This window comes from Rhinoderma darwinii, chromosome 9, assembly GCF_050947455.1.
Source record: "Rhinoderma darwinii isolate aRhiDar2 chromosome 9, aRhiDar2.hap1, whole genome shotgun sequence".
In the NCBI taxonomy this organism is placed as follows: domain Eukaryota; kingdom Metazoa; phylum Chordata; class Amphibia; order Anura; family Rhinodermatidae; genus Rhinoderma; species Rhinoderma darwinii.
This window is the reverse complement of record NC_134695.1, coordinates 12,858,968-12,876,835: the sequence shown is the minus strand read 5'-3', so window position 1 is coordinate 12,876,835 and position 17,868 is coordinate 12,858,968. Positions and strand designations below refer to the sequence as shown.

The 17,868-nt window shown below is 42.5% G+C and overlaps 1 protein-coding gene across 1 annotated transcript in view; it reads right to left on the bottom strand.

The window, feature by feature from the left end:
- Window positions 1-2,736, bottom strand: part of LOC142660260 (uncharacterized) — a 148,859-nt gene extending 146,123 nt beyond the window's left edge. The window contains exon 1 of the mRNA XM_075836850.1: window positions 2,639-2,736. Within this exon, the coding sequence (XP_075692965.1) occupies window positions 2,639-2,698 (60 nt within the window). The 5' untranslated portion in view covers window positions 2,699-2,736. The remainder of the gene's footprint in view (window positions 1-2,638) is intronic.
- Window positions 2,737-17,868: the final 15,132 nt, after the last annotated feature.

Sequence of the window (17,868 nt, the reverse complement as noted above, 5' to 3'; positions counted from 1 at the left end):
TGCTTCCCCTCTATATATCCTGCTGCCCTTTATATATCCTGCTGCCTCCTACATACACTGCTGCCCCCTATATACCGTGCTGCCCCTATATACCCTGCTGCCCCTATATACACCTTGCTGCCCCTTATATACCCTGCTGCCCCTTATATACTCTGCTGTCCCTTATAGACCCTGCTGCCCCTATATACCCTGCTGATCCTATATACCCTGCTGACCCTTATATACCCTGCTGCTTCCTACATACCCTGCTGCCTCTTATATACCCTGCTGCCCCTATATACCTTGCTATCCCTAAATAACCTGCTGCCCCTATATACATTTTGCTGCCACTATATACCCTGCTGCCTCTTATATACTATACTGTCCCTTATAGACCCTGCTGACCCCTATATACCCTGCTGCCCCTTATATACCCTGCTGCCCCTTATATACTCTGCTGCCCCTTATATACCCTGCGGCCCTTTATATACTCTGCTGACCTTATATGTCTCTGTGTGTGTGTTTATATGTGTCTCTGGGTATAGTTATCATATACGACATTATCTGTACTCAGAAAGTTATCACTGTGTTATCAGTGGTGTTACATAGGACTGCAGGTAATGTCTACTACCTTATCTGTACTGTATGTATATGTGCCTGTGTAGGTATATATGGATCTGTTTGTGAATGTGTCTTTGTGCTTGTATATATGTGCCTTTTATGTATGTATGTGTGTGTGTGCGTGTGCGCGTCTCTATATATATTTTCCTGTATGTATATATTCCAGAATGTGTGTATATATATGCCTGCATGTCTAAACATCTGTCTTTATGTATGTACAATACATATGTTCCAGTATGTGCGTGTCTATATATGTGGTTAATGTTTGGTTTGTGTAGGCGGCAATAGAGAGTCCCGCACAGGGCGCCATTCAACCTAACCGTGGAGCGGACGGCTTCAGTGATGTCGGGTCTTGCGTGTCTCTGACACGCAGGATTCACCTGTAATTATCACATCTAAGTTCATAACAAGTCCACGGGACTGACAGATTCAGTGAATAGCTCTAAATACCGTTGCTCTGCAGAGCAGCTGTATCTAAAAAAGTAAAAATAATTTTTAATAAAAAGTATTTACAAAGTTACACAAAACCCACTGATACACCTTTTTATTAAAAAAAAAGTGTCTTTGAAAGGTTTACATAGCCTGAATCTGATACTGTATTTGAACAATAAACGGATACTGTATCTGTAAACTTTTGTATTTGGGGATTGTGGCTGTTCTCCACTAACTAAATAACCTTGGCTTACTTAGCACTCTTAGGATACAAAAATCAATATAACAAGTGTGGGTAGGTATGTATGCTTATGTAATTATATACATAGTGTGGTAATCCAGTTAAACATTCTGGACAGGGAGCCAAACAAGCTTGGAAAATTTCTAGGATATTACCGATACATATAAAAACATTTATTTAGTGTCCACATTAATAAATAGTGTATTTGGAATATTGCAATTGTTTTATTTGCTTATCAGAGTCAAAATAATATTACATGACACCCCCAAGGGACGTATATCTCTGTCACCAAATTAGAGAACCTGTTGTTAAGACTTTGAATCCCACTCCTTGCGATAGCACCTCTACCACAGCATGTGTAAGCCGCATTCCTCTGTTTTAGGGAGCCATACAGCCTTCGTTCACTGCCGTACAGTTTCTGTGCACGCTACTCTGAATGCCCCTAAGTCCGTATTTAAACGAACGGGTGTCAAATCAGCCATTTGCATCCGTGCAGAACCCATTTTCACGGATCCCTCATAGACTTGAGTCTACTGAAGGATCTAGTAAAATGGGCAAAAATAGGACATGTCCTATTTTTTCACGGGCCGCTCACATGGTCCATTACAAAAACGGCCTTGTGATAAGCCCCATAGACGTCATTAATTTGAATGCAGTTATGTGACGGCCATTAATAAAACCGATTATCCCTGTCGTGTGAATAGGCTCTAAAGGTGATTGCACATATAATGTACGTCTCTTCACAACACACACAATGTAGTATATACAGATGGAGCAGAGCGCTCATGTAATGATTTCTTTTGTGCTTTGTTAGAACTCTTCACCTTTCGATAATTCAGTAGACTCACCTAGAGTACTATAAAAATACACCAATACCACATTGCGATATCACAATTAGATATGCCAAATGATGAGCTCAGCCCTGCTACATCTGCATACAAATGTGGCCCATGATCCATTTTCAGCATAGTGAATGGGCAATATATTTAAAATAAATATAACCGTGAGATTAGCATCGGTGTGTATTGATGGCTGATAAACTACTCCGTTGTTAATCTATTGGAGGAGGAACTAAAGCAAAAGAAAACTTAAGCCTGAAAATTATGAAATGTATTTGATCAACCATTTCCTCATTGCTGGCTGCACTCTGCACGAATGATTCATATAGATATATGCAAAGAATAATATATAATAATATACATGGTGCAGCATACGGATGGGGCAGTGCTTGCACTTATAGCAACATGCAGAATTCTATACTGCAACTCACTGCACCTATCATTCACTTGCTGACATTTAAAAAAATCAACATTGTTTCTAATTTTTTTCCTTTAAAGACAATACTACAAGTAGAAACTTTCTTACCCATGTCACCAGTGCTCCATCCATCAGATGGTCTATTGTTGGCCCCACTGGGCCATCCATGTCTTCTAGATTTTAGACCTTGCTGTATAACTTATCAGGTTTCTTCCGCTATTTCTCCTGTACGTTATTAGACATCTCATTTATGCACATTTGTCTTGCTGCTTTGTCTTCAATCTCTATTCTGTGTCCTCTGTTCAAAATACTTTATCACAGTGTCACTGTGGTTTCTTCAGATATATCAGTTCCTCTCTCTTCGTCCTGTAGCCTCCCATTTCTTACCACACAGTTACTAAGATGCCGGAAGCCTTTCAATGCGCAGTCGCTGAGTTCACCCCCCAGAATGTTAGGATGACTTTATATTGCACTTACTCTGGAATTATGACTATTCATATACACTGCTCAAAAACATTAAGGGAACACTTAAGTACTACAGTATAACCCCAATTAAATTTCCGGGATATCAATCTGTCCAGTAAGGAAGGATAGACGATTGTGAATCAATTTCTGCTGCTTTGGTGAAAATGAAAGTGACAACAGGTGCACTGGAGAGGATCAGCAAGGCAAAACCTAAAAAGGAAAAGGTGGTGGCAACAGACAATTCCTTTCTCCTTATCCTTTCTGACTGATTCTTCTCTAGTTTTGCATTTAGCTAATGTCCTTGTCACTACTGGTAGCATGAGGCGGTACCTGCAGCCCATTCAGGTTTAACAGGAAGTCCCGTACTGCCAGGAAAGCATATCCATATGTGCCGTCACAGGAAGGTTTGCTGTATCTCCCAGCAGTTTCAAGAGCTTGGAAGAGCCGTAAAAGCAGTGGCGTAACTATAGGGGTTACAGCTTGCGACCGGGCCCCTAAGCCAGGGGGCACATAGGCCCCCCTTACCACAGTGTCCACTGTGTAGACCCACCGATGTGACGCCCACCGAGGGATCCAACAGCGGAGGATTGCAGGGCTGAACATTGGCAGGCTCTCCTGTCTCCCAGAAAGTGCCGACAGGAATGGGAGGGGCGGAATAAAACCAGTGACGCTCGTCCAGATCATGGCAAGGTGAATGTCACTTATTCCGCCCCTCCATCACTTTCTGGGAGTCAGGAGAGCCTGTGCAAGGTCCTGAAAGTGCTGGGGGGGGGAGGGGGAGGGATTAAAATATATGATTTCTGCCTGCTAGGGCTATGTATCTAACCCTACCTACCTATGTGGTAGGCTTAGATACAAGGCCCATGTATGATACTGGCTGCTGGGCCCTGTATCTAAGCCTAGCAAATGATAGGCTTAGATACAGGGCCTATGTGTCATACTATCTGCTGGGCCCTGTATCTAAGCCTAGCAGGGCCCAGCAGACAGTATCACAGATAGGTCCTGTATCTAAGCCTACCATGTGTCATACTGTCCGCTGGGCCCTATATATAATCCTATCATGTGTGATACTGTCCGCTGAGCCCTGTTGCTAAGCCTATCATGTGTGATACAGTCTTCTAAGCCACTGTATTTAATCCTATCCATAGCTATAGGGGTCGTAGTGCTATGGACATGCAGTCTCTTCGGCTATGAAGAGAAGTTGGGGGGGGGGCCCATAAGGAACTTTTGCACTGGGGCCCATGAGCCCTTTAGCTATGCCCCTGCATAAAAGGATATCAACCAATCAGCAGGACTGGTATTTGCTCCTTTCTACAAGTAGGAACAGGAGGTGCACTGCCACAGCCCTACAAAATGACCTCAAGCGGTCTACTGGTATGCATATTTCTGACCAACTGTCAGAAAGAGACTCCACAAGGGTGGAATGAGGACATAACATCCTGTAGTAGGACCTGTGCTCACAGCTCAGAACCATACAGCTAGATTGGCAATCACCAGAGTACATCAGAATTGGCAGATCTGCCATTGGTGCCCCATTCTCTTCACAGTTAAGAGCAGGATCACACTGACCACGTGTGAAAGACGTGAAAGAGTCTGGAATCGCCATGGTGAACATTATGCTGCCTAGAACACGATAGGGCATGACCAGTTTGGCGGTGGGTCAGTGATGGTCTGGAGAGGCATATCCTTGGAAGGTTCAAAGGAATACTGTTATGCATGAGGCACAATAAAGACCGATATTTCTAGCTACCTAAATGGTAATGTTAGATTGAACTAAAATATAACTTTTAATCACTTAAATTAAACACTTCCAAATAGGACATATAACACACATGATTAAAAGTAGCCAATGTTAGCTAGCAGGGTGTAGTGAATCAGAACACGTTGCTGAGATATATTGAGTAGGTACATAAGTCTGTGTTCGCATTCACATCACAGTCTGTGTTCCGTTGAGGGGTTCCTTTTTGATGGAATAAATAGCGCAGTCGACTGCACTATTGGTTCTGTCAAGAACAACGGAACCCTGTCACAACGGTGACAGACGGAAACCATTAACTAGGTTTCCGTCATCATTGATATCAATGCTGAGGGAAATGGAAGCTTAGGTTTCCGCTTGCCTTTCCGTTGAGGGGTTAACTCGAGGGAAGCCTCCAATGGAACCCTTCAACGGAATGGCAACAGTGATGTGAACAGGCCCTTAGGTGTACTAGTGCATCAGCCAGCGGCTGCAGTATGCTGTGCTATCACCAATGGTGGCTACCCACATTAACCCCTTCCCGATATTTGTCATATAGATACATCATGGAAAGCTAGTGCTTCCCGCATTTTGCCGTATCCATATGACAAATGATGAACACCGGCTCGGAAGCTGAGTCGATGCCACCATCCCCGGGGGTCTCGGTTGCTTGTTATAGTTGACACTCTGGGGTAATGGCGAGGACCGAAGATTGCTCCGATCACCGCCATTAACCCCTTAAATGCAGCGGTCAAATGCGATGGCTGCATTTAAGTTGTTTGAAGCTCGTAGGAACCCCTGCAATGAAATTGCAGGGGTTCCGGTGGCTGCAATGGCAACCGGAGGCCTAATACTGTATGTTACTGCTGACATCCACCTGTAACGGCAGGAACCAGAGCTAGCTCCGATCCCTGCCATTAACCCCTTAGATGCAGCGATCGAAAGCGATCGCTTCATCTTAGAGGTTGCTTGCAGATCGCCAGCCCTGCCATGCAATCAGGGCTGGCGACTGCTGCTATGGAAAAAGGAGACCTAGCAATGGCCTCCTGCTCCGCCATTACGGAAGCCGATTAGGCCCCACCGGGAGGCGAAGCCTAATCGCCTTGATGTCAGTGAATAGGTAGTGCAATGTATTAGAAGAAAAAAATCAGACAGTTGGACCTTCAAGTTCCCTAGTGGGACTTGAAAAAAAGTGTAAAAAAAGTGTAAAAAAAAAGTTTTAAAACAAGTAATAAAAGTTTCAAGTAATAAAATAAAACACAATCGCCCTGTTCACTTATCAAGACCTTTATTATTGAAAAAAAAAATAAACCATACATATTTGGCATCGTCGTGTCCGTAATGGCCTGAACTATAACAATATTATGTTATTTATTCCACGCGGTAAACGGCATAAAAAAAAAACCCCGTAAAAAAACTATACCAGAATTTCAGTTTTTTGGTCCATTTGCTCTACAAATATTGGAATAAAAAGTGATCAAAAAAATAACATGTATCCAAAAATGGTAACTATATAAACTACAGCTCGTCTTGCAAAAAACAAGCCCTCATACAGCTCCGTCGACGAAAAAATTAAAACGTTATTGTTCTCAAAACCTGGCGACAGAAAAAATACATTCTTTTTACAAAAGTAATTTTATTGTTCAAAAAGTTGTAAAACATAAAAAAGTGCTAGAAATTAGGTATCGCCGGAATCGTACTGACCCGCAGAATAAAGTTAACATGTAGTTTATAACACATGGTGGACGCTGTATAAAAAAAATTAAGAAAACGATGCCAGAATTGCAGTTTTTTTGTCATCTTGCCTCCCAATAAAAAGGATAAAAAGTGATCAAAAAGTCGAATGTACCCCAAAATGGTACCAATAAAAACTACAGCTCTTCCCGCAAAAAAAAAAACAGCCCTCATACCACTGCATCTATGAAAAAATAAAATTAGTTAAGGCTTCCATAAGTCAGGAAATAAAAAATATGTAGTTGTGCAGGACCGAGGGGAACATTTCTTCTGTTTCAAGAGGCGAATTATCAGGGCAGTAAAATTAGGGAACCAGAAAGGGGAGGGCCCAAACATATCTACTGGAAGCGAGTGTGCCCGTATTATACCAGGACAATGCTTCCCAGCACAATTCCCCAAACTGCAAAGGTGCGGAGTGTGGACCAAAAGGGGGATAAGGAAGGACATTTATCAGTGCGACACTGGCCTGTGCAGAAAGGATTGTGTCACAGCGTAACACACATCTATGGAATATTTTACTGGTTTTTTTTAACCCAATTATTATACCACCTGACTATGCCCCTGATGTACTCTGCCCAGCTTACACGTACACCCACATTATGAACGGAAACATCAGCAATACTCAACCAAAACTACTACCAAGCAAAATCCACGTCCCAAATGCCAAATGGCGCTCCCTCCCTTCTGAACTCTACAGTGTTCCAAAATAGCAGTTTACTTCCAGATATATGGCGTTGCCATACCCGGGAGTACCCTTTTAACAATTTCTGGGATGTTTGTCTCCAGGGGCATGGCTTGGCAAGACATATTTGCCACTGAAATGGCATATCTAGGGAAAACTTGAAATTTTTACTTTGCACCATCCGCAGCGCAATCATTTATGGAAAAGACCTCTGTGGTGAAAATGCTCACTACACCCCCTTAATAAATGCCTTGAGGGGTGCAGTTTCCAAAATGGGGTCACTTCTCAGGGGGTTTCTTTTATTATTTCACATTAGAACCTCTGCAATTGTGAACCAATACTTTGGAAATCGCCAAATTAGGCCTCAATTTTACATGGTACTCTTTCACTCCTGAGCCCTATCAAATGTCCAGGCAAAAGATTAGGGCCGCATGTAGGGTGTTTCTAAAACCGGGAAACACAGCATAATAATTAGAGAGCTGTCTTGTTATGGTCGCACAAGCTGAGCACCACATATTGGCATATCTGTTGAAAAAAAACTAATTTTCACTGCAACATCGAGTGCACACTAATTTCTGCAAAACACCTGCAGGGTTAACATGCTCACTACACCCCTAGGTGAATACCTTGAGGGGTGTACACTACCGTTCAAATGTTTAGGGTCACTTAGAAATTTCCTTATTTTTGAAAGAAAAGCACAGTTTTTTTCAATGAAGATAACATTAAATTAATCAGAAATACACTCTATACATTGTTAATGTGCTAAATGACTATTCTAGCTGCAAACGTCTGGTTTTTAATACAATATCTACATAGGTGTATAGAGGCCCATTTCCAGCAACCATCACTCCAGTGTTCTAATGGTACATTGTGTTTGATAACTGTGTTAGAAGGCTAATGGATGATTAGAAAACACTTGAAAACCCTTGTGCAATTATGTTAGCACCACTGTAAACAGTTTTGCTGTTTAGAGGAGCTATAAAACTGACCTTCCTTTGAGCTAGTTGAGAATCTGGAGCATTACATTTGTGGGTTAGATTAAATTCTCAAAATGGCTAGAAAAAGAGAGCTTTCATGTGAAACTCGACAGTCTATTCTTCTTCTGAGAAATGAAGGCTATTCCATGCGAGAAAATGCCAAGAAACTGAAGATTTCCTACAACGGTGTGTACTACTCACTTCAGAGTACAGCACAAACAGGCTCTAACCAGAGTAGAAAGAGAAGTGGGAGGCCCCGCTGCACAACTGAGCAACAAGACAAGTACATTAGAGTCTCTAGTTTGAGAAATAGACGCCTCACAGGTCCTCAACTGGCAGCTTCATTAAATAGTACCCGCAAAACGCCAGTGTCAACGTCTACAGTGAAGAGGCGACTCCTGGATGCTGGCCTTCAGGGCAGAGTGGCAAAGAAAAAGCCATATCTGAGACTGGCTAATAAAAGGAAAAGATTCAAATGGGCAAAAGCACACAGACATTGGACAGAGGAAGATTGGAAAAAAGTGTTATGGACAGACGAATCAAAGTTTGAGGTGTTTGGATCACACAGAAGAACATTTGTGAGACGCAGAACAACTGAAAAGATGCTGGAAGAGTGCCTGACGCCATCTGTCAAGCATGGTGGAGGTAATTTGATGTTATTATTATTTCAAATAAAAATCATTATTTCTAACCTTGTCAATGTCTTGACTATATTTTCTAGTCATTTTGCAACTCATTTGATTAATATAAGTGTGAGTTTTCATGGAAAACACAAAATTGTCTGGGTGACCCCAAACTTTTGAACGGTAGTGTAGTTTCCAAAACGGGGTCACTTCTCTGGGGTTTCCACTGTTTTCTTCCCACAGGGACTTTGCAAATGCGACCAGAAATCAATCCAGCAAAATCTGCACTCCAAATAGCGCTCTTTCCCTTCTGAGCCCTGCCGCGTGCCCAAACAGCAGTTTATGACTACATATGGAGTATTGCCGTACACAGGAGAAATTGCTTTACAAATGCTGGGGTTCTTTTTTTCCTTTATTTGTTGAGAAAATGAAAAATTTTGAGCTAAAGCTACATCTTATTGAAGAAAAGTGATTGTTTTTATTTTTACTGCCCAATTCTAATAAATTCTATGAAACACCTGTGGGGTCAAAATGGTCACTACACCCCCAGATGAATTCCTCAAGGGGTGTAGTTTCCTAAATGGTGTCACTTTTTAGGTGTTTCATTGTTTTGTCCCCTCAGGGGCTTTGCAAATGTTACATGGCCTCCACAAACCATTCCTGCTAAATGTGATCTCCAAAAGCCAAATAGCGCTCTTTCCCTTCTGAGCCCTGCCGTGTGTCCAAACAGCCGTTTATGACCACATGTGGGGTATTTTTTTACTCTTGAGAAATTGCTTTACAAATTCTGTGTTGCTTTTTCCCCTTTAGTCCTTGTAGAAGTGAAAAAACAATTAGCTAAACCTACGTTTTCTTTGAAAAAATGTAGATTTTAATTTTCACGGCTTAATTCCAATAATTTCTGCAAAAAACCTGTGCGGTCAAAATCCTCACTATACCTCTAGATAATTTACTCAATGGGTGTAGTTTTCAAAATGGGGTTACTTGTGGGGGGTTTCCACTGTTTTGTCCCTTCAGGGGCTTTGTAAATGCAACATGGCCTCCGCAAACTATTCCTGCTAAATTTGATCACCAAAAGCTAAACGGCGCTCTTTCACTTCTATGCCCTGCCGTGTGTCCAAACAGCCGTTTATGTCCACATGTGGAATATTGTTTTACTCGGGAGAAATTGCTTTACAAACTTTGTGTTGGTTTTTCTCCTTTAGTCCTTGTGGAAGTAAGAAAAACTTAGCTAAACCTACATTTTCTTTGAAAAATGCAGATTTTAATTTTTGCGGCCTACTTCCAATAATTTCTGCAATGAACCTGTGGGGTCAAAATGCTCACTATACCAGTAGATAATTTCCTTGAGGTGTGTAGTTTCCCAAATGGGGTCAATTTTGGGGGATTTCCACTCTTTTGGCACCACAAGAGCCCTTCAAAACTGACATGGTGCCTAAAATATATTCTAATAAAAAGAAGGCCCCAAAATCCTCTAGGTGCTCCTTTGCTTCTGAGGCTGGTTCTTCAGTACATTACCACACTAGAGCCACATGTGGGATATCCTAAATCTACAGAACTTGGGCAATAAATATTGAGTTGAATTTCTCTGGTAAAACTTTCTGTGCTACAAGAAAAATTTATTAAAAATGAATTTCAGCAAAAATAAAAAGCAATTTGTAAATTTCACCTCTACATTGCTTTAATTCCTGTGAAACATCTAAAGGGTTAAGAAACTTTCAAAATGCTGTTTTGAATACTTTGATGGGTGAAGTTTTTAAAATGGGGTTACTTATTGGGGGTTTCTAATATATAAGACCCTCAAAACCACTTCACAACTGAACTGGTCCGTGAAAAAATAGCCTTTTGACATTTTCTTGAAAATTTAAGACATTGCTGCTAAAGTTCGAAGCCTTGTAACGTCCTAGAAAAATAAAAGGATGTTCAAAAAACGATGTCAATCTAAAGTAGACATATGGGGAATGTTAATTAGCAATAATTTTGTGGTATAACTGCCTGTCTTACAAGCAGATACATTTACATTTAGAAAAATGCTAATTTTTGTAATTTTTCGCAAAATTTTGGTGTTTTTCACAATTAACTACTGAACGTATCGAGCAAATTTTGCCAGTAACATAAAGTCCAATGTGTCACGAGAAAACAGCCTCAGAATCGCTTGAATAGGTAAAAGCATTCCGACGTTATCACCCTAAATAAAATGAAACATGTCATATTTAAAAAATGAGGTTCTGTTAGGAAGGTCAAAAGTGGCCAAAGAGGGAAGGGGTTAAACCACTGAAGACACTATGTTTGTAGCCTAACATGTCGGGCGGGGCGGGACTGTTTCGCTTTTAATCGTCTTATTAGGCTAGCAGTTGTATGGGAGTTCTAAGGCTGGGTTCACACGACCTATTTTCAGACGTAATGGAGGCGTTTTATTCCTCGAATTACGTCTAAAAAAACGGCTACAATACGTCGGCAAACATCTGCCCATTACTTTCAATGGGTCTTACGATGTACTGTGCCGACGACCTGTCATTTTACGCGTCGCTGTCAAAAGACGGTGCGTAAAATAACAGCCTCGTCAAAGAAGTGCAGGACACTTCTTCGGACATAATTGGAGCCGTTTTACATTGAATCCAATGAAGAACAGCTCCACATTACGTCCGTAAAAGACGCCTCGCAAAACGCGAGTACATGCAATTACGTCTGAAATTCGGGAGCCGTTTTCTCCTGAAAACAGCTCCGTAATTTCAAACGTAAATGCAGTTATCGTGTGCACATACCCTAATAGTTACCAAATCGTACTGCAGCCGCTGGCTGATGCACTAATACACCTTATGTACCTACTCAATATATCTCAGCAACGTGTTCTGATTCACTACACCCTGCTAGCTAACATTGGCTACTTTTAATTTAAGTTATTAAAAGTTATATTTTAGATCAATCTAACATTACCATTTTGGTAGCTAGAAATTAGGGTCTTTTTTGTGCCTCAGGCATAATAGTATTCCTTTGAATTTTTCATATGCCCGCCAGCTACTAGGGTCTCTCAAGTTTTCTGTTATCCTTTGAGGGTCATACAAATATCCGCGTAATAGCCAACAGTATACTCAGGGGTGGGATCTGGCCGGTTCGCCCTGGTTCTCCAGAATCGGTTAAAATTACAGCCGGATCGCAGAACAGGGGTGAAGCGGGAAACCGGAATTCGGTCCGCTGCGCTCAATTGTATCCGCGTCCTTAGTACGCGGATACAATTGAGTTGAATAGCGCTATCCTGGCGAGGCACAGGATTCCTCGCCATTCTGCGCTTTAGCGTTGATTCAGTCGGCGCGATGATGGCATCGTGCCGCTCGTCATCGCGCAGCTACGTCGCTCCACTGGAGGAGGCCTGGCATCGCTGGTCGATGGCGCGGGAACAGGACAGGTAAGCATATAATATTTTTCCTTCCCTTTTACTGTGGGCAGTGTTGGGGGCCTTATCTATAGGGGACACTAACTATAGGGGAGGACTATATAGAGCGCACTAACTACTGGGAGGACTATATAGAGGGCATTAACTGCAGGGGAGGGCTATATAGGGGGCACTAACTACAGGGGAGGACTGTATAGGGAGCACTAACTACAGGGGTGGACTATAAAGGGGGCACTAACTACAGGGGTGGACTATATAGGGGGCACTAATTACAGGGGAGGACTATATAGTGGCCACTAACTACAGGGGAGGACTATATAGGGGCACTAACTACAAGGGACTATATAGGGGGCCCTATCTACAGCAGACTATATAGGGGCCCTATCTACAGGGAACAACTCAGGGGGCACAATCTACAGGGAATGCTACAGGGGGCACTATCTACAGGGGACGCCACGGGGGGGGGCACTATCTACAGGGGACGCCGCAGAGGGCACTATCTAAAGGGAATGCCACAGGTGGTACTATCTACAATGAATGATAATTATAATGATGCCACAGGGGGCACTATTTACAGGGGACACTACAGGGGGCCATATGTACAGGGGACACTACAGGGGGCCATATCTACAGGGGACGCTACAGGGGCCCTATCTACAGGGAACGCTACTATCTACAGATGGTTCTATGAGGGGCACTATCTACAGAGGGCTCTATGAGGGGCATTATCTACAGGGGGCTCTATGAGGGGCCCTATCTACAGGGGACACTGTGTGTGTGTGTGGTGCATTATTTTACACTGTTTGACACTATTTTATTCATGGGTACAGTGTATGGTATTATTATATTGAGGGGCGCAGTGTACAGTACTATTATATACAGGGGCACATTGTGTAGCACTATTATATTCAGGGGAATAGAGTGTGGCACCAAGATAATTTTATCTTCATTTATAGGTGCGGAAATGTTGGAAAAGTGAGCTTCCGAAGACATCTGAGCGGCAAACTCTGCAGAAATGGGTCGTGGCCGGGAGAAGTCATCATGGAGGTCTGGACCATATGGAAAAGAAAAGAGAAAAATAATTACTCCAATTTGAGATGTCGTCAACGTTTAGTCACTAAATGTAAATGTTTATTCTCCCTGCGACTGATCAGTACTGTGTACTGTCGCCATTCTTTATCTGCTGTATATTTGCAGTCACAGGTGTTCTTGCACCTGCATACACATTTTATATTATTTTGTTGGAATGTGCTGTTTAAACTTTTGTGTTGTTTATGTGATCCATATATGTGGGGTTAGTGACTGCCTCCGTTTTTTGTTCTTGCACTCCTCCCATTCTGCCTTGGGTGATTTTAATTAGTTTAATGCTGGATTCTACCATCCCCAGGTATATATGTAGGCTTAGTCCTAGTTCTGGGTGTATGTGCAGAGTAGGTCCCCACCTTACAGAGTTGTCGTGGCAGGTGTGCAAACACTTTTTGATCAAAATGTGCACTAAGAACCTCCCTTTTGTAAGTAGATTTAGCAGTAATGCATATATATATTTATATTTAGTGGTTTAGGTTGCATTGGTGTTCGCAGTGTGCTGTCGCCATTCTTTGTCTGCTGATCAGTACTGTAGTCACTGTATGATCTGCAGCGAGATGATGGGTGTATAGTTCTTTTTTGTGAAACAGCACCTACAAGCATATCCTCACCATAATTCTGGCTATAATGGGAGCTATAGTTTTATGCTGTACAAACTTATATGGCAGTGGCAGGGGTTAAACTGAATTTGCTGTATTTGTGCTTGAGCTGTATATACAGTGAAGGAAATAAGTATTTGATCCCTTGCTGATTTTGTAAGTTTGCCCACTGTCAAAGACATGAACAGTCTAGAATTTTTAGGATAGGTTAATTTTACCAGTGAGAGATAGATTATATAAAAAAAAAAAATGAAAATCATATTGTCAAAATTATATATATTTATTTGCATTGTGCAATATTTATCTTTTCCTTTTATTAGCCAGTATCAGATATGGCTTTTTCTTTGCCACTCTGCCCTGAAGGCCAGCATCCCGGAGTTGCCTCTTCACTGTAGACATTGACACTGCATTAGCCTTCTAACACAGTTAGCAAACACAATGTACCATTAGAACACTGGAGTGATGGTTGCTGGAAATTGGCTTCTATACACCTATGTAGATATTGCATTAAAACCAGACGTTTGCAGCTAGAATAGTCATTTAGCACATTAACAATGTATAGAGTGTATTTCTGATTAATTTAATGTTATCTTCATTGAAAAAACTGCGCTTTTCTTTCAAAAATAAGGAAATTTCTAAGTGACCCTAAACTTTTGAACGGTAGTGTGTGTATATATATATATATATATATATATATATATATATATATATATAGTACCAGAGGTAAGGTCAGTACATATATACAGCATCTGAACACATCTCACTACATATACATATCACCAGAACCAAGATCAGTACATAAATATAACACCAGAACAAAGCTCAGTACATATATACAGCATCAGAACAGAGCTCAGAACATATATACAGTATCAGAACCAAGCTCAGTACATACATACAACACCAGAACAAAGCTCAGTACATACATACAGCACCAGAACCAAGCTCAGTACATATATGTGTCACGGTCACAGGGTATGTGGACCCACTAGGCCGCTCCGCCGTAGCGGTCTATATGAAAGTCAATAGTAGATAGTAACTCTTGGGTACCTGAGCTAATCCAGACGGTGGCTATGGCTTCAGCACGGATGGAGGCCGGTGCAGCAGGTAGCGCCAGACGTTGCGGGCAGTATCCGATGTGGCAGAAGACACTGGACGCGGCAGAAGACACTGGATGTGGCAAAAGACAGCAGATGCAGTAGGCACGACTCCAACACTGGTATGCACAGGAACAAGAACAGTACGGGACACAGGAACAGGAAACAGGGCACGGGTAACAACTGGAATGGGAAAAACTAAGGGACCATTTGCAAGACAGACTGAGATAAACTAACAACGCTCAGGCAAATATCAGAAGGCCTGGGGCCTTCTTATAGACCGGGAAATCATGGCAGTTGATGATGATGACGACGACGACTTCCTTTGCGCTGGCCCTTTAAGGCCGGGCAAGACCGTGAGCGCACACCCTACGGGACACAGCAGAACGGTGCCGAAGTGAGCGCTGGCGTCTCCTAGGAAGGAGATGGGGACCAGCGCTCACGGATCCATGGCTGCGGGCGTCGGGAGATGAGTAAACCAGACGGCCCGCGGCCATGGACGCTACAATATGCAGCATCAGAACCAAACTCATTAGATATACACAATACCAAAACCAAGCTCATTACATATATACATCATAACAACCAAGCTCAAATCATATCTACTGTACTGAGCTTGGTTCTGGGGCTGTATATATGCACTGTGCTTGGTTCTGGTCCCCATTTACAGTGAAGGAAATAAGTATTTGATCACTTGCTGATTTTGTGAGTTTGCCCACTGTCAAAGACATGAACAGTCTAGAATTTTTAGGCTAGGTTAATTTTACCAGTGAGAGATAGATTATATAAAAAAAAAAAAAACTGAAAATCACTTAGTTAAAATTATATATATTTATTTGCATTGTGCACAGAGAAATAAGTATTTGATCCCTTTGGCAAACAAGAGTTAATACTTGGTCGCAAAACCCTTGTTGGCAAGCACAGCAGTCAGACGTTTTTTGTAGTTGATGATGAGGTTTGCACATATGTTAGATGGAATTTGGCCCACTCCTCTTTGCAGATCATCTGTAAATTATTAAGATTTCGAGGCTGTCGCTTGGCAACTCGGATATTCAGCTCCCTCCATAAGTTTTCGATGGGATTAAGGTCTGGAGACTGGCCAGGCCACTCCATGACCTTAATGTGCTTCTTTTTGAGCCACTCCTTTGTTAACTTGGCTGTATGTTTCTGGTCATTGTCGTGCTGGAATACCCAGCCACGAGCCATTTTTAATGTCCTAGTGGAGAGAAGGAGGTTGTCACTCAGGATTTGACGGTACATGGCTCCATCCATTCTCCCATTGATGCGGTGAAGTAGTCCTGTGCCCTTAGCAGAGAAACACCCCCAAAGCATAATGTTTCCACCTCCATGCTTGACAGTGGGGACGGTGTTCTTTGGGTCATAGGCAGCATTTCTCTTCCTCCAAACACGGCGAGTTGAGTTAATGCCAAAGAGCTCAATTTTAGTCTCATCTGACCACAGCACCTTCTCCCAATCACTCTCAGAATCATCCAGATGTTCATTTGCAAACTTCAAACGGGCCTGTACATGTGCCTTCTTGAGCAGGGGGACCTTGCGGGCACTGCAGGATGTTAATCCATTACGGCGTAATGTGTTAATGGTTTTCTTGGTAACTGTGGTCCCAGCTGCCTTGAGATCATTAACAAGTTCCCCCCGTGTAGTTTTCGGCTGAGCTCTCACCTTCCTCAGGATCAAGGATACCCCACGAGGTGAGATTTTGCATGGAGCCCCAGATCGATGTCGATTGACAGTCATTTTATATGTCTTCCATTTTCTTACTATTGCACCAACAGTTGTCTCCTTCTCACCCAGCATCTTACTTATGGTTTTGTAGCCCATTCCAGCCTTGTGCAGGTCTATGATCTTGTCCCTGACATCCTTAGAAAGCTCTTTGGTCTTGCCCATGTTGTAGAGGTTAGAGTCAGATTGATTAATTGAGTCTGTGGACAGGAGTCTTTTATACAGGTGACCATTTAAGACAGCTGTCTTTAATGCAGGCACCAAGTTGATTTGGAGCATGTAACTGGTCTGGAGGAGGCTGAACTCTTAATGGTTGGTAGGGGATCAAATACTTATTTCTCTGTGCACAATGCAAATAAATATATATAATTTTGACTATGTGATTTTCTTTTTTTTTTTTTATATAATCTATGTAATGACGGGGAAGGGAGACAGACAGATGAGCCCTAATCTACCCGCCACTCAGTCCCTGCCTACTTGCAACGGCCCATCCTAGGCGACGGCGTACAAATGGGCGACGGTCCGTACGCTCAACAAGTGCACGACAGACAAACAGACAAGGGTACACAGAAGCTAAGGGAAATGGGGCAGTTGCCCACGGCAACACCGCGAGCAACAAGAGTAGTGAATGAGCCGAGTCAAACCAGGAGTGCACGAGGTACCAAACGCAGAGCAGGAGAGTAGTGAACGAGCCTAGTCAAACCAGGAGTGTACGAGGTACCAAACGCAGAGCAGGAGAGTAGTCAGTAAGCCAGGGTCAATATGAAGCAGGGACAAATAGCTCAAGCAGCAGCAGCAGCAGAGCCAGGAAAAAGGAGAATCACAGGCAAAGGAGGAGCAGGAAGTGAAGGTATAAATAGACAGAGGGCGGGAGCTAGCTCCGTCTGGCCAGGCTTTGATAGGCTCTCCCACTCCTCAGCCTCCCAGCCTAATTGGTAGAAGGAGGGGTCACTCGATCAGACTTAGGAGCAGGTGCAGACTGACTAACCACGGGCGTCGACACAAAAGCTGTGTCTGGCAGATCCTTTATAATCTATCTCTCACTGGTAAAATTAACCTAGCCTAAAAATTCTAGACTGTTCATGTCTTTGACAGTGGGCAAACTTACAAAATCAGCAAGGGATCAAATACTTATTTCCTTCACTGTATATGCTAAGCTTGTTTCTGGTGCACTATATATGTACTGAGCTTTGTTCTGGTGCTGTA